General features: G+C 46.7%; 2 protein-coding genes across 6 annotated transcripts in view; one reads left to right on the top strand and one right to left on the bottom strand.

Annotated features, from left to right (window-relative positions):
* The window catches only part of Emilin2 (elastin microfibril interfacer 2), a 57,012-nt gene extending 53,489 nt beyond the window's left edge, over nucleotides 1-3,523 (top strand). The window contains exons 7-8 of the mRNA XM_021217560.1: nucleotides 417-545; nucleotides 2,599-3,523. Coding sequence (XP_021073219.1) covers nucleotides 417-545; nucleotides 2,599-2,936 — 467 coding nt within the window. The 3' untranslated portion in view covers nucleotides 2,937-3,523. The remainder of the gene's footprint in view (nucleotides 1-416; nucleotides 546-2,598) is intronic.
* A 2,330-nt stretch (nucleotides 3,524-5,853) lies between these two features.
* Nucleotides 5,854-21,758, bottom strand: part of Lpin2 (lipin 2) — a 105,774-nt gene continuing 89,869 nt past the window's right edge. For all 5 annotated transcript variants that reach the window (XM_029531179.1, XM_029531180.1, XM_029531178.1 and 2 more), the window contains 12 exons: nucleotides 18,314-18,501; nucleotides 17,109-17,202; nucleotides 16,651-16,720; nucleotides 15,040-15,129; nucleotides 14,192-14,274; nucleotides 13,152-13,296; nucleotides 12,222-12,370; nucleotides 11,630-11,716; nucleotides 10,696-10,848; nucleotides 10,250-10,364; nucleotides 9,252-9,355; nucleotides 5,854-8,977 (listed from right to left, as the gene is read on the bottom strand). In XM_029531179.1, the coding sequence (XP_029387039.1) occupies nucleotides 8,833-8,977; nucleotides 9,252-9,355; nucleotides 10,250-10,364; nucleotides 10,696-10,848; nucleotides 11,630-11,716; nucleotides 12,222-12,370; nucleotides 13,152-13,296; nucleotides 14,192-14,274; nucleotides 15,040-15,129; nucleotides 16,651-16,720; nucleotides 17,109-17,202; nucleotides 18,314-18,501 (1,423 nt within the window). In that variant the 3' untranslated portion in view covers nucleotides 5,854-8,832. The remainder of the gene's footprint in view (nucleotides 8,978-9,251; nucleotides 9,356-10,249; nucleotides 10,365-10,695; nucleotides 10,849-11,629; nucleotides 11,717-12,221; nucleotides 12,371-13,151; nucleotides 13,297-14,191; nucleotides 14,275-15,039; nucleotides 15,130-16,650; nucleotides 16,721-17,108; nucleotides 17,203-18,313; nucleotides 18,502-21,758) is intronic.

Below are 21,758 nucleotides of genomic sequence, written 5' to 3'. Positions count from 1 at the left end.
GGAACCTCTAGAGAGACTCCGAGGCAGGAATTCTCCCTCCTACATCGTTCGTGTTTTTCAAGGGGAGGCTGGGTGGGCTGTGCCCTGTGTGGTCCTGATGAGTTTTGCTGGCTTACAAGCAAGCAGCTCCCTAAATGATTCTCTATGGGCCAAGCATCAGCTCCTGATTGGGGGGGGGNGGGGGGGGGGAAGTGTGTGTGCGCGCGCGCACACACATGTACACACTGCAGACAATCCCTTTGAGGCTTTTATGCAGTGTTGGAGTCTCACACACATGTCCAGTTTCTCTGTACTAGCCCTTGGTCTGACAAAGGGAGTCTCTGGACTTCCAGCAGGCGGCATAGCTTGTACCCAGGGTCCGTCCACACTTTCAGAAGCCAGGCACGCCCACCTGCTCTTGCCTCTCTCTGCCCTAGGGGTGCCGCTGCCCGCTCTGGTGTCCTTTTCAGCCGGTCTTACCCAGAAGCCTTTTCCCAGTGATGGAGGTGTTGTCCTCTTTAATAAGGTGCTGGTGAACGACGGGGATGTATACAACCCCAACACTGGTGAGTATCTACAGTGGAATTCTGTCTTGCTCCACGGAGGCTGGGGAGAACCTAAGCTGGGCAGTGGATTGCCACCAGACTTCCAGTTCTTGGGCTGCAGCGTGGGAGGGCAGTCCATGGCCTTACTCCACTTTTAGAACTGCTGCTCAATTTTTAATGGTTGCTAAAAAAAATTTTTTTTTTTATTTTTGCCAGCTATGACCCGTCACACCCCAGCCCCTTTCCTCCATCCGCCCCCTAGCGGTCATCAAGCATGCTTTCTCTATGAATATTCAGAGGCAGACTCCCTTCAGAATTTTGTTTTTGTGATGAGCCAAAAAAAGGGACTGTGTCCTCTCCAGAAGGGACTGAGGCTAGTGTGTGGGGCCTCACCCACCGAGACAGAATTAAACAGTGGACTTTAGAAGACGCCTGTAACACCCATGCCTATTCTAAGGAATCCTGGAGACGGGTAGAAGCTGCTATGAGCTCCAACAGCACAGCCATCTTTCCCTTCCTCTGGCTTGTAGTGTCTCACCTGGTCCCAGACCATCTCCTGATAGTCACACATGAGTTTTTCCTACCACTTAAAGGGCAATTCCCTGTCTGGACCATGTGGCAACCCTCTGAGGCTCATGGGAGCTCTAGCCTTGCCCAGTCTCCTTGCCTTTAGCAGTCATTGCTCTCATGCAGACATGGCCTTCACAGGGAGGGGGAGGGTTCTGGTCATCTTCTTGGTCATTTTTAGCCATTCCTTCCACCATTCCAAGCCTGGTTCCCCTCTGATTAAGTCACACTGGTTCTGATGAAGTCATTGGCAGACCCCCGAGCAAGCAGCCAGGTATCCCAGACCGCCAAGCTTTGTTCCAAACAACCTTTCTAATCCATGCTTCAAGGTTTTGTGCCAGAGTTGGGGGTTTTGACTGGGAGTGAGGGGACTCTTTCCCTTCGGCTATATTGGTTGTAGGGACCCCCTTGTCCACTCACACTGGCTGGTGATCTTCATGAGCAGGCTGGTTCTATCAAGGAAATTCCAGGAGGCCCTTGAGCTAGGCTTGCCCCCCGTTAGACAGGCGACGAACAGAAGCTTGGCTCAGTACACTGGGTCCTGAACAAGATTCCAGGAGTTATAATCAGGATACTATTTAAATAGTAAGCATGGAAGGGGCAGGGTGGACCCAGGCACACTTGAAGGCTAGACTCTTAAATGGGTCTTTTTGTTGTTTCAGGACCCTAATTTCGGGATGTTTAGTGTGAAGGCCTGATACTCCTACCCACTCCTGGGATGGATGTTATGGGTGGTCCATCTCTAGACACTCCCATTGCCTCCCAGGTCATATGGGCCCTGGGGTTAGAAGATAGTGGGGCTTCTGGCTACAAGTGAATATGACCTACACCCAAGAGGCTGATTCTTTTAGATGAGGAGGGTTAGCACGGCCTCCTAAAGTGGAATGGGTGGGGCAAGCTTTGTTTTCATCTGCCGTCTCAGGGATTTAGGAAGGTGGTATTTAACATGGTAGGGGCTGGGCCTTGGTCCCAAGTCTCCAGGGCACACATGCCACATACAGGGCAGACCAGGAATGTTGGTCGAATTGGCTGCCGTCCCAGCAGGGCCGTGGCTGGCTTCTGTTTCCTAGACTGTTGTAAATTTAGGCAAGAATTACTCCTAGTCCTGGGGTATTGGAGCTCTTACTCTTTGGATGTTACAAGCCCAGGAAAGTTGGCTCTGAAATGAACTGAGTGGCCCAAGTCTGTGGTTTGCATGTGTGAGAGGCCACACTGGGGCTGTTATGTACATGGTAGAATGCCCCTGACCCTGGGGGTGGGGTGGGGTGGGGTTAATCTTCATTCTGGGGAAACAGATGGGGCAGGTGGCACACTCTCAAGTCAGCCTTCCTTCTACAGGTCTGGTGACTAAGCATCCCGACCTGTCCAAGTCCATGGGTGCTAAACCCCAGGGGCAATCGGAGGCAATGGAAAGTGGCCTTGTGTGAGATGGGTCCAAGGTAGTCTGTAGCCAGGGCCTGGGCATCGAAGACACCAGATCAGCTCACCTGTGTCTGGTTCTTCGTAGGGATCTTCACCGCACCATACGATGGGCGCTACTTGATCACAGCCACCCTCACGCCCGAGAGAGATGCTTATGTGGAAGCTGTCCTGTCTGTCTCCAACGCCAGTATTGCCCAGCTGCACACGGCTGGGTACAGGAGAGAGTTCCTGGAATACCATCGTCCCCCTGGGGCCGTGCACACCTGTGGGGGCCCGGGGGCCTTCCACCTCATTGTGCACTTGAAGGCGGGAGACGGAGTCAACGTTGTGGTGACTGGGGGCAGACTGGCTCACACAGACTTTGATGAAATGTACTCCACTTTCAGTGGAGTTTTCTTGTACCCTTTCCTTTCTCACCTCTAGGGAGACCAGGAAGGGAAGAAAGGCTGTAAAAACCTGCAAAGCTTTAATATATTCGGTTTATGTAACTGGAGCACTGATCTAGCTTGCTGCACACACTCTGCCTGCCCCCAGGATAAAGGCCTTACCTCCCCATAGAGACTGCCATCCCTGTTTCCAGACAGCTGTGGAAGTGACACATGGTTAATTCTGTCACTATAACTGGACAACCAAAAGACTCATTAAGTCCCCTTGGCTGGAAGCTGGCTTCTCCTGTGCCGCCTACAAGCCAGCTCTGCTCGATGTTCCTGGGTCAAACCTACTTGGTGCTGTTCCCTGACTGGCCTGGGCCTGATGTAGCTGGAAGACACTGTAGCGGATGCGCCTCTCTACACTGCATGTAGAAGATTTAAACACTGAAGTGCTGATGTGGCCTGGACCCAGAGAGTTTTAACATGGGCTGTTCCACACTTGGTTGCTGTTACCGTCTGGGCCCTGCTACCAAGGTGGATGTAAGAGACATTATTTATGAAACTTGCCGGGCTCCTTAAATGACATGTACAATATAAGTGCAAAGACAGGGAGCATCAATAAAGATGTCAGAATCACTATGTTCCTTTTCTCTATTTGGTGCCTTATGGATTGGGAGTTACTGGGGACAGGGGGGGTGGGACAAACTAGAGCACTTTCTATGGCTGTAAAAAGTAATCCTGTGTAAATTAACCCCAATCGTTATGTAAAACCTCCCATACCTGCCAGCTACCAGGCTTTGGACATCTGGGGTTTGATTTTGGCTGGAAAACCAAGTCCAGATGTCCTTGAAGGTCAGGGCCTACCGTGGCCCTGTAGCTGATGAGGGCCTCTGTCAGGGGAAGTGAGCTGGTTGCAGACTAATGAGGCTGACTTCTTGTTGCTCCACTGCACAGCTCACTGGCAAAGATAGCACTAAGAACTCGGGTTCCTAAGCAACAAGGGGCCCAATATAAAATGGAGGGCTGACTGGAAACTGAGATCACTTGAGAAGGCAGGCACATTTGGGTCTGGGAGGCCTGGCACAACACTTTCCCAACAGCAGCACGAAGGTCTAGGCACCCAGGTCTGTCATCGAGCACCTGGAGTGAAAGGCAACGCCCCTAGGTCCCCAGTGGAAGGTGCAGACAGGGAAACCAGTTTCAATAGCCTTACCTTGCTCCTAATCCAGTTGGCAGAAGAGGCTAATGCAGTAAAAATACATTGTGTTTCAAGGACTGTCTGAAAAAAGTTATTATGGGATACTAGGAAGGAGGGTCCGGGGCTGCACGGTTTCCACTGCTGGGGAGTTGGCTGTCAGGATCAGAGTGCCCTTTGCTGTCTGAGAAATGACTCATGGAAAACCCTGAGCAGCAGTACTGTTAGGAAAGCCTGGCTGGCTCACACGAATGTTTTTGTCCATTTCCTTCGCTCTTCTTTGAAGACCATATTCAGTGCCAAAGTGGCCAAGTGTTCAGTGGCTGGAAGGCGGGGGCCTGACAGGAGATGCACGGCCACTGCGTTCCCCACTCCTAGACAGGTCTCTCGAGCATCCAACAGACCTTGATCATCCAGTGTGTGTGACTTCTTTATTGGCAGAGGTGCACTTAGCTCTCTCTATCCAACAAGCAAGGTGGAGTGAGCCGAGTTACAGCAGCAGGCATGTGTTCGCTGGAAGACAAAATGGGATGCAAACCGGACTCCAGCCCATGCAGGAGAAGGGTTTAAAATGGGAGCCCCAGTCTTTTTCTGGAAATGAAAAACAGAGACAGCCAGAGCTTGTCTGGAGGGGTGTTTGGAGCAACGACCCCTCCCTAAGTCACCACACCCCCTCTAGTCATGTGCCCATAAGTGAGTCAGAGGTATAAACATAGTTTAAGTACTTACTCAGTACTTTTGAGGCTGGTCTTATGTAGTCCTCCTAAGAGGACTAAGTGACTGGTCCATATCACAGGACCACCAGGTTCAGGGTACAACTTCTCTAACCAGGTAGCAGTGCTTTTTAAGAACTGGAACATTTTGCCCTTGATACGTACCGCCACCAAACAGCACCATTTAAATGACTAAATACTATTAAATGGGATCTGCAAGGAGGAATGCTTGTGGTGTGTTTTAAATCACTACCAGATTAGCAACATAGTCAGCATTCCCAGTGACGATCGGTCTTATTTCCCACATATCTGCTTCATGAAAGGAAGTGGACACCTTAACTCCAGGTCTACAGTTTCAAGAGTGGCGTTGTCTGGACCCCATCCACTTTGTAAACAAAATCTGTGCTTCCCTTGTGCCATCTGACGATGGAAGGAGGTACGCATGCAGGTACAGAGGTGAGGGCTGCCAAACACAATCCTCTTACAGCCCTTAAGACTGCCTACGGGAAAACTCCATTGCCTTTATAATCAGATCTTTTCTAGGGCAAAAATAGAGTCCCACTCCCAAGACTCGTGGCTTCTGTGCAATCCAGCAGTTGCAGTATCTGCTGTCCAGTGATCTGAGGAAGGATGATGTCATATTAACTTTTACCATCAATTGTATGATGTGGGGTTGTGCTACAAAAAGATCATGTCTACTCTGTTAACCGGATGGAACCATCAGAACTGTTACCTGCTCCTACCCAGGAAAGGCTTAATAAAGAAGGGGTCTTAAAGCTGAGCAGCACTTCCAGGAAACTCTGAAGGGCTGTGTGGGAACCGGAGTATAGGGAAATGATGAACAAAACACTCCTTGATAGAACCTATGAGGCAGACACAGTTCCTGTGGGTGGAGCTTCTCTTCTGGAGCCAGGGTTTGCAAGGGAGCAACAGGAAGAGGTCCCTCCTTTAGACAAGCATGTCAGCAAAGCCAAGGTGATGTTTATGTATAACTTGTAATTGTAATTATCAATCTCTGGCACGGATACAGTCAAAGTCCCTGAAGGAAGGAGCCCAATGCAATCAGTTTATGTTAGTTTATTATTGTAACATTTTTTGTGAACATCAAACACTGCACCAAAATATGAGCCATTCATCTGAAGATAACATCTTTACCATATTGAAGGTACTGCACTGATGTTTACAATTAATTACTAAAAACCGAAAGCTGCTTAATGACACTGCTCTCTAATAATCAAGTACTTCATCAGCTGAATGTAATTATTAGAAGGGAACTTTTTCTGCCTTCAAGTCAAAAAAAGAATTTTTCCCTTGGAAAGAGCATTTCCTGGGGTTTTAAATAAACCTTAGCATGCTCTCCAAGTTTCCCAGAAACTCGCTCATGTCACCTCAACCGTTTCTTCTCTCAGATGACGGCTTTGAAGAGTACTACAGAAGGCTGGACCCACCCCGCAGGCAAGGGCTATAGAGAACAGAGGTTCCCCGCTGCTCAGCTCTGGTCCTGGTCCACTCTAAGTTGTTTTAGCAGCTTTTGTTCTACGTTACTACAACAGCACACTTCTTTTTCCAACTGACTATGCAGATGGGTTAGACCCCAGGAAATGCAGTACTAATCATATGGTTACACATGCATGCTCCAGGTCCACACATACACCCTACACAGCCCGACGGAGAGCAGCCATCAATTCTACAGCAGTGCAAGCTTCAACACTCAACACCAAACACGAAAATTAGACTGAACTGGAAAGACATGGGGCCATAGTCACTGATGCAACAACTGACAGAAGGACTGGGTGGCCGGTCTGCCATAGTGTCTCTTCAGCATCACCTGTCATTGAAGACAAGGTGACACTGCAACAAGCCATCCAGGGGTTTGTGTGCAAACACACTTAAGGGCATCTCTCTTTCACAGAAAGAACAATGTCATTTGTAACAAATGGCAATGGATTCTCAGCACAAACCTAATACTTCATAACACTACAGTAATAGTAATCATCTACTTTCAGCAAGGAGACTCCTTTAAATAAGAGTTACATTCATTATCCTAAATACCCACTGATCAATGTGCAGTGACAAGTGTCGGGCTAACAGACACGTGGACAGAAAGACCAGCCATCCCCCTGCACAGGCCAGGAGACCCAGAGCCTAGGCTGGACCTTCTGTAAAGGCCTGTGTGTCCAAAGAAAAAGTCTGTTAGGAAAAGGAAACAGACTAGCTAGGCAAAGACTCCCTAAAGGGAAAACAGAAATGGTCTAATAGAAAACATACCATTCTCTGTACCATGGAGATTCTACCAAGCTCAGGTTAAGTGCGCAGTTCTTACTGTTACCCTAAAGCTAAGATGTGCTAAATCACCAGGGTGGTGATGGCTTAGGCATCAAATCTCCCGTGTCTGCTTTAGTAGAATCTTATTTCACTAACTGGAGAGAACTTCACATTAACATAGCAGAGTTTCCCTACTACCTAACACAAGTAACTCACGGAGGAGACATCAGCACAGTGGGAAGAGCCTGCATTGCTTCTCTGGGAGCATGTACCTCCAGGGTTTGCCACCGACAACTATGGTTCAAATGGTCTTTCTTTTTCTTTAATTAAACATTGTTACCACAGTCTCTGCATTCAACTGCAATACTGAAATGAGGCAAGGATACTCAACTCTCCAATCTGGAAAATAGCCACCCCTTTTCTAAGCCACCCCTAGGTGAGCATTATCTCGAGTGAAGCAAACTAAAGCATGGTCAGGCCAGCCATCCAACTGCGGGGCATGCAGAGTCGGAGCCATCTTTCAGGGCGGCTCTCTCTGCTCAGAAGCCTCCACTGTCATCTTCCTAGTAGAGCTCTGTTACGGAGCCACTCCATCAGTACTTCTCTTGATGTTAGCATTGCAGTAACTGTCCATACCCAGCTGGGCGAGGCTCTGCAGGTCTGAGGACATGACTCTCCCTGGTGCCATCTGTTCCAACATTTGACAAGAGCACTTAATGAGGCCAGTGTCTGAGGCTGCCAGGGAGGTGCAGGGGCACCCCACATGTGCTCTATCGACTGCATGAGGGTGACAGAGTGGCGGGCTGGTGCTGCTGCTGAGGTGTTGGTTCTCAACAGGCACTTAGTAACCTCTCTCTCCCAGGCCTCCAGGACTTCATTACACGGTTGGAATCCAGAAGACTGGTCAATGCTACTAGACAAAGGCTTTTTCCTCAGCAAATATGAAGCCCAGACTTTCAAAAATCCTGTCCTGAAATAATCTGCCCCAAGGGCCTCCTAAGTCAGATGACAGTGTCAGAGAACAGGACTCCCAGGACTGAGGCAGCTGCCCTTACACTTCTGAGGGGAAGCCACTGCCTTTCTTGTGATTCAAACCAAGGTCTCACCGTCACTCCAGACATGGAATACGCATCTGTTCTTCTGCTAGGTCCTAACAACAACCTAAAGGCCTTCTTTCTCACTGCAGCGGGGGGTAGGTGAGGAGATGCTGCTGCTAGGGTGCTTCCCCCAACTTTATAGCCCATGCTGGGCAGATGGGCTGGCTCATGGTGCTGGCACATGAAGCAGTTGTCCTAGTTCAATGAGCGAGAGCAGAGGCGTCCCCAGGAGGACATGTACTCAATGCTGGCAGCACTAACTGGACCTCTGGAGAAAGCCCTGGTTAGAGAGAGAAACGATCCCAACTGACCAGTGGAGATTTGAACTCTTTACTTTGTGTAGCAATGTGCTGGTCTACTCTTTTTCAGTTTCTGGTTTCTTCCTTTTGAAATGTGCAGCTGAGTGGTACACAGCACACAACTCCACAGAAGCACGTGAGAGCCCACAAGTAATGGAGCGCAGGCTTCAGAGCACGGGCTTCTAATACAGGCCGAGTGCCCCTTATTACTCTAAGTGCTGAGTGGTGGCCTAGGAAGCTGAAAGAAGGTGGCAGAGCCAGCTTCGGGGATCCTGTCCCTGTTCTGGAAAGCTGGTTCCTGACTGTCAGCTCCTGGGTCTTCATCCATAAGAGGGCCAGGCCAGTGACAGTGCCCCCCACATTGCCATACAGGCCTTGTTCAAGCTAGGTCATCCAGGTCCACGTCAGGGATCGGGTCTCGCCAGTAGCAGAAGGAGCTGAACTCTGGGCAGGGAAAGGCAGAATTCTGTTCCTTATTGAGAAGCGGGAACACGTGCTCCACAAGCTCGCTCAGCCTGTGATACCTGAAGGGATTGGGCAAGAGACAAGCTGTTACTTTACAGTTGACAGAAAACAAGACCATGGGTGCTACAGAGGGCTGCTTAACACTTAGAACTAGCACTACCCCTCAGGGTTCAGATACACACACACACAAACACTCCTTAAGCAGCTATCCACAAGGAGAAAACCTCTCAAAGATGTATATCTTTGTTCCTCGGGCTCTGCCCTGTCTTGGCTCTTAGCTGTCCTCAGCTAGAAGCTGGCTGCAGGGTGCTGGCTGTGCCTGAATCCACTTACGATGACTTGTTTCCTTTGGTCCTTTCTTGTATTAATTCACCCTTTGGATTCACAGTGAATATTCTACAGTCTGGAACTCCGACTTGTGTGTAAGCATAGACATCCTGCAGAAGAAATGGAAACTTAGCTGGCTCCTCATAAGTCAGAACCCCGACATCAACTGAAAAGTGGGAGTCTTTAGAGAAACCCAGAGTACACAGGAGGTCAGACAATGGAGCTGACACCATTAGTAAACCTGAGATATGGAGACTGCCCCCATAGGATGCAGTACAAAAGGGAGAGAAGAGAACTCACACCGCGGTTCTGCAGAGGATCCAAGAGTATGGCTCAGAACCAGTCAGAATTGTGGTACTCAACCCCTTTGGGGAGTCAAATGACCCTTTCAGAGGAGTCATATGTAAGTGTTCTGCATACCAAATATTTGCATTGTGATTCATAACAGTATAGTGCTACAGAATGAGTTCAAGGCCACCCTGGGTAAGTTTCTGAGATCTTGTCTCAACAAAAAAATTAAACCGGGACTGGCAAGAAGACTCATTGTTAAGAGCACTCGATGCTCTTGCAGAAGGACCTGGGTTCAATTTCCAGCATCCATATGGTGATTCAAAACCATCTCCAACTCCAGTTTCAGGAGACTGTATGCATGCCTTCTTCTGGCATGAACATGGTACACACACACACACACACACACACACGCACACACACGCACCACGTAGGCAAAGCATTCATATACATAAAATAATTTTTAAAATTTAAGAAAGGATAAAGGGTTGGGGATAGCACAGACCAATGGCAGAGTGCATGCCTAGAATATGCAAAGCTCCAGGCTCAAGGGTCAGTGGGGCGAGGGGGCGTATGAGGTGTACCTCAAGTGAAACCCCACTGTGCAGAGCAGTCGTACTCTGCTTATGGAGGCATGCCATGGCTGGGCCCTAAAGTGCACCTCTTGAATTCTGCTCACACAGGATCCATCCGCACACAGTGCCACGGACACTTACGTTGGGACGGTTTCCAAAGGCAGCATAGAAGGGCTGCTTGCATGGGGCAAACAAGTTCTTAATATCATTCAGACACTCAATTTTGAACTTCTCTGGTTTCTTTTCTATCACTTCCCTAAAGACAAAAAGACACAATCACCAAACTCAGAATGGTAATTTCACAGAGAATGTTCTTAGATTTCCAGGCTCACTGGTACCCATTTTCTTAATCTTTGGGCACTGACACCTTCTTCCTTTTCTCTAGTCAGTCTCCTGACAGAGTGTCTGAGTGAAAACCCCAGTGGAAAGAGACATACTTTACTTCATCATCTGACTGAGCACTTCAGACAGCCAAGGAAGGAAGGAAAAGGCTGACACTCTATAGCCTGGGGACCCTGTCAGAGTTCTGTTCTCCTGCTTGCTGGGCCCTGAGCTCTGGCACCCCCTGTCCCCCCACTGGGAGCTACCTGTGGAAGGCAGAGAACAAGCTGCTGGGCGACAGCATCAGAGGGCCTCGGGGCAAGATCGTGCCCTTGTCATTGACCCAGTGCAGGTAACCCCGAGTCATGTCAGCCATGCCGATGGCACGTGCGGAACAGTACAGAAATTTGTAGCCATTCCTAAAAGACAACATACACACACAAGCAACCTGGTTAGGTATAGCTTTTGGATAAAGAAAAGACAATTTTCTTTTATCAGATCTAAACCAAGTTCTTCTTTACTTTGAAAATCAAATTACTGAACTTAGAAGAAAACCAGTTAGGGCTGCACACACTGGGAGACAGAGGAATGTGCAAGTGGATTACGTTAGCCTGCAAAGCCCTGTTAGAGTGCTCACCTAGCTCAGAAAAAGACCCAGAATGGGCAAAGCTCTCTTTATGGTATTTGCTGCAAAGGAACTACCCAAGGGGTCTTATTTTAAGGACATTGTGTAGGACATAAAGCATTCTCTGGGACAGGGAGAAAAGTCACACCCAAGGAACTGACCCATTCTGATTTCCTATCATGGTATTCCAAGACAGGCACTGTTTATCTCCAGATTTGTGGATCGTGGACATGCTAGGATTCCAAAAAGGACAGCTAATGTTTCCTTAAGGGACTGTCTCCTACACATGCCTGTGCTCTCTGCCCAGTAAATAAACCAAGATGAAAAGCAGCCTTCCTGATAAATTCTAGGTAAAAATAATTAACATTATGACGACACAGTAAGTCAGCAGAGCCTACACCTGAGGTGCGCCAAGGCACGTAAACCCACTAACAGGATGCCAAGCACACACTTGAACACAAAGCTACAAATATGCAGACCACAGATACTCAGTGTATACAGACTGACGATCTACTTTTCTCCAGTCCCGAGTCAGAGCTAAGCTAGGCAGAAGGGCACTTGAGGGTGGTACTTACTCATTGATGGAGTGGTAGAGCCTAGCAATGCCCTGATGTGTCCAGTCTTTACCCAGCTGTGGGAGAATCTGCCCCAAAGCATCAGACCTGGCAAGGGGTAGAAACAGAAGCATATACTAGAAATCCAACACACAAAGTCAATCACTTTCCATCCTGGCTGCTAATAAGCACTAAATGGGGGCGCAAGCCGGGTACGACGTACCAGGATGGGTTTACCCCGATTTTATACAGCCGCAAGGCAGCCTTGTAATGATACACACTGATGCACTTTTAAAAGCGGTGTTACAGGAGATCCCAGTATTTATTTTCAGAGATAATTTACTAACACATCTTTTCCCCCTCATCCCTAAAATTTTAATAGTTTGTCTTCTTTGAACATTAGAATTTGGAGACTAAATAGCCAAATTTTACAAGTTAGTTTTGAGAATTCATTTGTATTCCACACATCTCATCTCCAGTCATAAAATGACTTCCCTTGGGCTACTTTCAGGACATCTTAGGGCATGTGGCTTAAAGGACATTCTCACTACTGAGGACTGAGGGTCTCCCCAGCTCATATCCTTCCCACTCCCCACAGGAGGCTTGAGCTTACTTGGTTATTGTTCCATCGATGTCGGAAATGATGATCTTGTCATCCCAGTTCCACAGGTAAATGGTCCCTGCACACCGGCAGGTGCCCTGGTACTGGGTTGTAATACTGAATACCACGTCATTGGGGCCATCATGGAGCTTCAGTTTTGCCTTTTATAAAAAGCACATTAAAGAGAGCTGGAAATATACACTTTGGAACAGGGTATAATGCTTCACAGCAAAACTCAGGGCATGCGGTTTCTCCGTATGTAGTTTAGCCCAAACTCAAGCATGGTCACAATGGTTGAGGAAGCCACATGCTTAACTACTGTTTTCTAATCCCAAGGATTTCCTGATGCCCCCACAAAACCAAACCTCCTTATCCTCCATCACACTGAGATCACTGCCCTGGCCACAGCCTCAGGTTCAGCCCAGTCAAGCCATTTCATAGTGAAAATGTGTGCAAGTGCGATGTAGGCATTTCACTATAAATGTCACTGCTCTGGTGTCATGAGTCCTGAGAGGCAGCCCATGGTCCTATGCTGAGTGTGAAATAAGGTTCACCAGAGGTGCCAGCTAAACACAGCCATTTCCTGGTTCATACCCAGATGCTGAGGCACAAGGCCTAGGTGGGGAGGAAGCCACGTCACAAGCTCACCAGGTGTGGGGTACTGCTCTCCTAGTGAGGAGCAGTTACATAAGCACAACTCTAGCACAGAAGACTTACTATCTGGGGCTAGTGAGATGGCTCAGCAGGTAAGAGCACCCGACTGCTCTTCCGAAGGTCCTGAGTTCAAATCCCAGCAACCACATGGTGGCTCACAACCATCCGTAACGAGATCTGGTGCCCTCTTCTGGAGTGTCTGAAGACAGCTACAGTGTACTTACATATAATAAATAAATAAATCTTTAAAATTAAAAAAAAAAAAAAAAAAAAAAAAAGAAGACTTACTATCTGGTCCGAGGAGAGTCGGAGAGACTTCTTATATGAGGCCGTCCCACAGTGACTCAGTGTCTCCATCGAGATGGGGTCAACTTTGATGCTTTCTTCCAACTCCTGTGACCCCTCGTCACTAGAAGTGTCATTCTCTGCAGGTCTACCCAACATCAAACTAGTTACAAACAGGCAGTGTATCTGACTGATGAGAGCTTTTATAATTTAGGACAAGAAAATGAACACGTGCCACACGTCCATACTCCTAGCCCTAAGAAGACTGAGGCAAAAGCAGAGGAGCTGCTCAAGGCTGGGCTGTACAGGAGGGCCTGGTCTCAAAACAGAACCCATCAGGCCTTTCTAGGATGGCAAGAACTGTTCCCACCACCACGTATCCACATCCAATTACTTATGCTGTAACAACCAACATCACAAATGTCAAAGTACACCATCTTCCTCCTTCTTGTAAGTGGCAGGCAGTTACTTCTCTGTCTTTTAAACATCATTAGCAAAATGAGCAGGTAGACCCCATGGCATTCTCTGGACACAGTAGGGAATATTCTAAAGTTGGTAAATTCACTTTCTACTCCTTACCAAAGAGAAAGTAAGAAGACCAAGGAGATAAACTAGGATTGCCATTAGTGCATGGGGTTGGGAATGTAAGCCCAGGAGCACACAACATGCTCAGTCAACTCAAATGTACCCAGCCAGACCTTCAGAAGCCTTTTCCTGTCCCCTCTGACATCTGAAAAGCAGGAGAGCAGAGAGGACAACAGTCTTGATTGTGTCCAGCATGATGCCTTTTCAAACCTCTGCCTTTCCTAGCGTCCTGGCTGTGATAGGATAGGCACAGCAGTTATGACTACTGATGTGTGTATTTAGTCCTGTAAACTGGGAAAGGCAGCTCTTAACTACCAAGAGACATCATTAAGCCACTTTATGACATGTCTCTCTATAGGAAAAAGGTATTTCTGGCTACATACACAGCAGAATTGCTTTAATAGTCAAGCAGGAATTGACCAAGTGCTATGAGGTAGGAGAAAGGACAGGGTACCCACCTGGCACTGGTTGGCTCCTCAGCATTGGAAGGCAGGTCATTTGCTGGAGGGACCTCAGATTTTCCCTCCTTGGTCTCTGGCAACTGCAAAGAAAGATACCATCAATGTACAGTATTTCTCCAGACTTCAGCTACAGTCCTCGCTAGGAAACAAAATCTCAATAGATGACTGGAAACTTAAGATTTTTTTTCTACTTGAAGCCTGAAGGGCAGAAATCATATTCTGCTTATAAAAAGCTGTACTGGGGAGCTAGCAGGGAACTTAAAGAGTACTATGTTAAACCACATATATAACCGGACCAATGGTCAGGTCCCTAGTAAGACGACCTGGACTGCCCTGCAGAAGTGACTGGTCCTGTCTCCACCTGCTTGGCACCTGCAGAAGGGAGAAAGGCAGCCAGGGATAACGTGATATACACATGAATTTGGTGAAGCAGGACCAACCCCCTGCTATCTGAAAAGCAACAGAATCCTCTCCCTTTGAAGGCTTTGGAAAATGAAGACTCATTTGAGTGTTGGTCTCTGAACAAGCCTTCTCTTCTGCTGCCCTGCCAAAGGGATATTCCTCATGTTTGCGTGCAGATTTGGGTAGAATCGTAACTGCTCACTCATGCCACAGACATGACATAAGAAGTAGAAGGAGCAGAGCTCTGGAGTCAAATTCAAAGTTAGCCCCAGGTCCACCCAGCTATCCCCAAAATGGCAGTCTCCATCGCCTCACTGTAACGAGCACCACCACAGTGCAGTGATGCCTCACAGCTGCTGAGTGCTGTGGCTACAGACAGTGCCTCTGGCCTGCTTTCTTATGAGTGGCAGAAGGAGTTGCTTTAAAATAATCGGATTCATTACCTGTTTGATCATACTTTCCTTTTTTCGCCAAAACCACCATCGACCAGATTTCTTTGGCATCTTGTCTTTAACCCAGGACTCAACAGTGGCCTGCCAACAGTGAGGGTCAATCCATGAGACCTGGGTTGTAAACCACTGCTTCCTTACTACGTTACCCTGTAGACAGCGCCTTACTACAGAATGGACCAGCCTCGGCTAGGCCCAGGTTCCTGAGACAGGTTAAGTTTGCAAGTGGTGAAAAGAATGGCCTCGAAGTCAACATGTGGGTCCAAGCTGGTGGCCTAGGTTCCGCTGAGATGTTTTCTATTTCTAGACTGCTCTGTGTGTGTGTGTGTGTGTGTGTGTGTGTGTTCTGCTCTGCTTTAGACAGGCACTTTGCTTTTCCTATTCTAAAGACTCTCTGGCTGAGGTAGCTAGTTCAGCTCTCCCTGCTAGTGAAAAGTCTAAAAGCTATCTGGAAAGCGCATGGGTTTCTGACCAGTCAGAAAAGCTGCTATAAAAAATTCTTGATCTTCCAACTACGTCAGAAATACTGTTAGAAAAGAATTTTTGAAGAGCTGTTTTCACTCTCCAGAGGTCTCCAGACAGCTCGGCTCTCACTAGAGAAACTTCTTTAAAAATAAAAAAAAAAATTGCTACTGCTTTCTGCTAGCTCATCTCAAGCAGACCAAACGTCCCATTTTTTTATTTATGTATCAATTCAGTTATTTAGTTCAGATCCCCTTTTGATTATTCTATGAACAAGCATCCTGTAACCCCAGTCACTTCTTAGGAGACAAACAGCACACATTTCCTTTTAATAGTGCAAAAGAATTCAGATATCTGCCTGGCTCTGTTACCTATACATGCTAAGCTACACATGTGGGACCCCGTGCTGAAATTATCATGTCTACTATACCTGGGCTTGGACTCCTTGTGCCCCAGGCTGACCCTGAACTCAGGAATCTGCCTGCCTTTGTATCTTTCAGACAAGCTGGTTCATTAATGCAGCTGCCTCTGTTCCTTTAGAATCCTGAAGCCTCTCATACAATTCATATCACATCCTTATATTTTTGCATAGTTGAGAAACTATTTATTTTTGAACTCATGTTTTTAGAGTTCTTTTCCACAGCCTTAAGAGCTCTCCTGAAGGTCCCAGTGTTTACCAGTTTGCTGAGACATAGCCACACCTTCACCTCCCAGACTCAAGCTGTTTCAGACTAACACAGTCATTAATGTTAACAAAGAGGACATTCCTTGAAGGAAGGATGCAAAATATGTACATTATTATAACAAGCCTTATGCCCATGGTGGCCCACGTCCACTGGCCCTGTGCCCACACCAAGGCCTCACACCACCAGGCTGCTCTGGAGCTCTGTCATCTCCAAAGGAGTACACTGCCTCTCCTCCTGAGCGACCGAGAGCACAGGGTGGGATGGGGAGGTGTGCAGAGCATCACTCAGTCTTGTCGAGTCAGGTATGGCCTTGGTGGGCGAATATAGCAATTTAGATCTCTAATATAAAATACCGAACTCAAAACCTTGAATAGAACCTGAAAATACAGAATATAAACTTTCTGACTGTTGTATGTTACAGATACTTTGAAGAAGGCTTCAAATGCACATCACTCACCTTAGGCAAACTCTTCTGAAATACCTGTAAGCTAAGGATCATGGGAGCAGCCAACGCCCAGTTGTAGTAACTATGAGAAACAAAAAATTGTGCAAAACCATTACACAGATGGTGTCAGAAGCAAAGCATGGTGGGAAGGATGGTCAGAGGCAGAGGGAGGGTTGGAAGACTAGAGAGAAGAGAAAAAAAAAATCACTTATCCAATTGTTTATTCTTTCCAATAATGAGATGAGCAACTAAATTTTGAAGACTTGCTTTAAACCAAAATTCTCTGAGCTGAGAAACCCATAGAAAAAATAACAGTGTCTCAAGAAGTCAGGCAAAACAACCTGAAGCTCTGTCCTCACAAACCACTGTCTGTTGGCCCATTTATGTGATCACAAACTTTAAAGTAAGGAAAACTGTTGACAGTTAAATACTGTAGAGTACTTAGCAATGATCAGAGCATCAGTATTTACCGGTTATATATCCGTATCACAAGGTTTGGGTTGTCGATAAGGCCAGGGTTTTCTGCAAACTCATGGTAAGTGATGATATGTTCCATGAACTTCTCTGTAAAGCAAACAATGATCAGGCCAGTGTGGTGGGAGGGCAAGGGTCCCTGCGGGATGCTTACAGCGCCCTGCGGGATGCTTACAGTGCTCAGTGCTCTGTGCTAAAGGACTTATGGGCCTAAAAAAAGGCTTCTCAAAAAAAAAAAAAAAAAAAAAAAAGCTATGTTTTCCATATTGGTCAAGACACTTCCATATTTTTAGGACTCAAACAAACAAACTAAATCCCAACCCATCTAAAATATAAGCCCCCAGCACTTGTGCTTATAACAGTCTATAACATGCACCCCTGCTCTACTCTGAGGCAAGTCTAGGGCTGTGTTCACCCAGTGTCTCCTCACATTTTAAGTTCTCTGAAGGGGAGGAGACAGAGGATGGCGCTAAAGGGATGATATTTGTCATGGGAAAAAACTCTTCTCTCTTAGAAACAGCCATTACAGGCCAGTGGAAAACAGAAAAAACTAATTTAAAATGAATATAAAGTTGCCAGAGGCAGGAAAACTGAGGGAACCAGATCTGTCCGGACCACGCAGGTCAACCTAAGCAACTTGGTTCAGAGTTATTTAAACTAAAATCGAGAGGGACCAGGTGCACCTAAGACGCACTGCTTAGGAGCTAACCGCTCTGTATCCAATCCTTAACACAGGAGGTGGGGGACCAAGAGCCTAGGACAGACATCTTTCAAGCAGGAGACAGGTAGTCCCACTCTTTTGCTACTGTCTACTTGGTGGATAGCAACTGTCCCACAACTTTTGAATCCTGGTGCTTGTCAGGAAAACAATTGGGAACGCTTACACACAAGCAGGACCAATGTAGTGTGAGCCTGCCTTTCTGCTCTGCAGAAAACAGAGCCTGTGAATCTGAAATCTGAATCAAGGTTGAGGTCCTCACAAAACTTCCCCACACAAAGGCACTTTGATGCTCTAAGGGTGTGTCTTTATGGAAAAGTATTCCATACTCACAAGGGCCAGTCAAGAATTTAAAACAGCACTCAATGTTTCTATACATTTCTCATTAGATTTTTTTCTCATGTCAGTCATTTATTGAATGAAATCTGTGCAGAAGGACACATTTTAAATCAAGCGCTGACCAGGCATGGCCGTCCAGCGTACCTTTAGAAATCTCTCCGTCCTCACTGAGGCCTCCACAAAGGGAGAGCGTTACGTCAGGCAAGTCCACGGCCGAGTCTGAGAGGCACTCAGTGCCACTGTCTGCAGCTGCGCTTCCCACAGACTGTGGGGACTGAGAGCCGGAGAACGTGTCAGACTCAGGCCACTGCCTGGAGCCTGGATCTGTGTCACTGTGGCAGAGGGAAGGAAGGAGAAACAAGTGTTAGTCTGTCATGACTTCTTGTACTTTTGGCTTAGTGTATGGTCCTCTAGGATTTATTCCCTAAGATAAACAGACGGGAAATCGAAATAACTTCTGAGATGTGTGAGGGCATGTTTGCATGCAGGTGTGGCATCACACACACACACACACACACACACACACACACACACACACACACACACGGAGATGCAGAGCAAAATGTCAGGCAGGTGTCTCCCTCCATCACTCTCAGGTTTATTTACTTCAAGCATGTGCCCTTCCTGAGCTGCAGACCTGCTATCTGGGCCACGCTGGTCAACAAGAGAGTACCTGGATCTGTCTACCTGTCTCCACCACCTTATGCTGGAGTTATAGACATGTGAAGCAGTCACACCTTTCTTTGTGTGTGGACTAATGATTTGAACTTAGGGTCTTATGTTATCACAGATAAGTATTCTTATCCACCAAGCCATCTTTCCAGTGACCCTGCTCTATACATTTTTAAAGTAGTGTCTAAAAGTCACATTATAAATGACATTAGTAAGAATCTGAGTATGAGAAAATTAATGCAGAAAACACTTCAAAATGGTGCCGGACTTCCAACTGGGACCTTCCTGACTGTAATTATAGAAGAAAAAGTTATAAGTACTAACTTAAATTGCCATTATGAGCTAACAGGACAGCTAAGAAAAATCTGACATTTGGAAGTGCTTTGATCCTGCATTCCAGGAAAAAGGCATGGTAATATGCAGCCTGGAGACAATTACTGGGTTCCAGGCTGTATTCTTAAGTCAAACTGCTCCCCTCAACAACTTAATACTCTCTAAAATTAAACTAATTTAAAAAGCAGAAATTACTCAAGAAAAAATACTCAAGAAAAAAAAGGCTTGCTTGCATCAGGAAATGCAGACTGTCTTGCAGTACTGACCTTCCTATTCTTATTTTCTAGACAAGGCACAGAAAGTGTGATGCTAGAGGGCAAGTGTATTGTAAACCTGTTGTAATGGAACATAAATGTGACATAAGGAAATGGAACACCGTATCTCTTACAGCCATTAACTATTTGAAACTTCGGTAAATATTTAGCATAGCACTTGATATGTTCAGATTTTTCCTAGAAGCCGGGGGAAAATTTTTAATACTGGGAATTGAACTTAGGATCCTACGCAGGCATTTGGCCACTAAATCACATCCCTAACACAACAAGGCAGGATTCTTAAAATTGTATTAAAGCAAGATAAAGCATGACACAGCTGGTGAGATCAACATGAACTTCTGAAAAACAAAACAAAACCCAAAAATAAACCTAAAAGTGGAGTTGCAGGCGGCAGCCGTGCAGATCTGCAGGCGCTTCAGACTAGTTTTCGGTTTGGGGAAATTGTCTCTGAACTGTAATGCACACCTCCCAACGGACAGTGAGAGGGCAGAGCAGCCCTCCGTGCAGGGAGGGAGGGGCAGAGAGGCCACAGCAGAAGACGGCGGTGCACTCTCTCTCAGCTCCTGCGCTGTCTTTCCTGGGCTCCTGAGATAGAAGATGCCTGTGTAGGGGACCCACCAACACCAGTGCTGGAACACTCCCCACAAGCTTTATCAGTGGCAGCAGCTGGAGTCCTCCAATGGTAACAACACATCAACACAGGGATGCCATCTGACTCAGCAAGCTGCCAAACCCACAGGCATGATGGGACACGTGTGAGAGTTTGGCTGTATAAACTATAACAATTTAGTAACACAGAGGGTGACAAGCAAGACAAAGTACAATTATGACATGTCCCAGTAGTCAGTCCTCAAGCTAAGTGTGACTAGTGAACAGCAGTAACCTTAACCAGTGACATTACCACCACACACAGTGATATTCCGGAGCATCAGTGACTACTCCCACCCTACCCATTTCTTTTTGAGACCAGGTTTCTCTATTATATAGCTTTGTGTGGCAATCCTAAAACTGGATTTGCAGACCTGGCTGGCCTCTAACTCAGAGTCACTGAGAACTACCAGTTTTTGCTTCCCAAGCACTGGATTAACGGTATGTTCCACCATGCATGTCTGGCCTTGCTCTCTATTTCTTAGTGTGAAAATAAAGTAAAAGGATAGGGAAATATGAGACAAAGTCATCTTTCCTTCCTTCCTTCCTTCCTTCCTTCCTTCCTTCCTTCCTTCCTTCCTTCCTTCCTCTGTTTTATTTTTTGAGACAGGGTTTCTCTGTGTAGCCCTGGCTGTCCTAAAGCTTGCTCTGTACACCGTGTTGGCCTTGAACTCAGAGATCCACCTGCCTCCGTCTCCCAAGTGCCAGAATGAAAGGTATGTGCCACCACTGCCAGACTTGAGAAAGTTATAATTCTAAGAGATCACATTTGAATTTTTTCCATCCTTAAAAATTGGAGCAATTTCAATTCTTCCATCTTTAAAAACCCATTATTTCAAATGAAGTACGTAGTATTTTAAGGTAAGTTAAGGTATAAAGCTAGGAAGGAACTTTAAGAACCTCTCAACAATACATGCTAAAAAATCTTAAATATACTTATGTCAATCTCATTTTTCCATTCCAAGTAAAAATGAAGTATGTCTTCCCAATAACTTATTTAAAAAATATCACTGTGTATAAGGCTCAGTAGGTTCAAGACATACTTCTGAGAAGAAAATAGTTTTATAACCAATGTATGAAGTAGTAATTCCTCTAAGGTTAAAAGAATCGGGTAAGACAGTCAGTGTACACAGTCTGCAGTTCACAGTCACGCTGCTTTAAACCAGTGAGGGAAAGGGACAACAGTGTTGTGATGTAGCAGAAGCTGTGAGCAACGCGAGGACAGGGCCCTGGAATGAGGCCTTAGGTGACTAAGTGGCTTCACACTCTTCAAAGGAGTGTAGAAATTCTTTGTAGAATACTTGCAAACTGAAACGTACTATTTTAAAATACGCAATTACATAAGCATATTCAGTTTGTTATTAATGACTGTACAGAGAACACTAAACTAGGGCTCCAAGGTGCTCAGCAAGCAAATGTGCTCACTGCCAGCCTGACAGCCCGAGTTAGATCCCTGGGACCCACATGGGAGAAAGAAACAACTGAGTCCCTTACCTTATCCTCTGCACGGGGAGCGCGCACACACACACACACACACACACACACACACACACACACACACACACGGAGAGCACGCACGCGCGCGCACACACACACACACACACACACACGGAGAGCGCACGCACACACACACGGAGAGCACACACGCGCGCACACACACA

The sequence above is a fragment of the Mus pahari genome, chromosome 18, assembly GCF_900095145.1.
Source record: "Mus pahari chromosome 18, PAHARI_EIJ_v1.1, whole genome shotgun sequence".
Lineage (NCBI taxonomy): Eukaryota > Metazoa > Chordata > Mammalia > Rodentia > Muridae > Mus > Mus pahari.
Note: the sequence above shows the minus strand (reverse complement) of the source record. Positions and strands in the feature narration are given on the sequence as shown.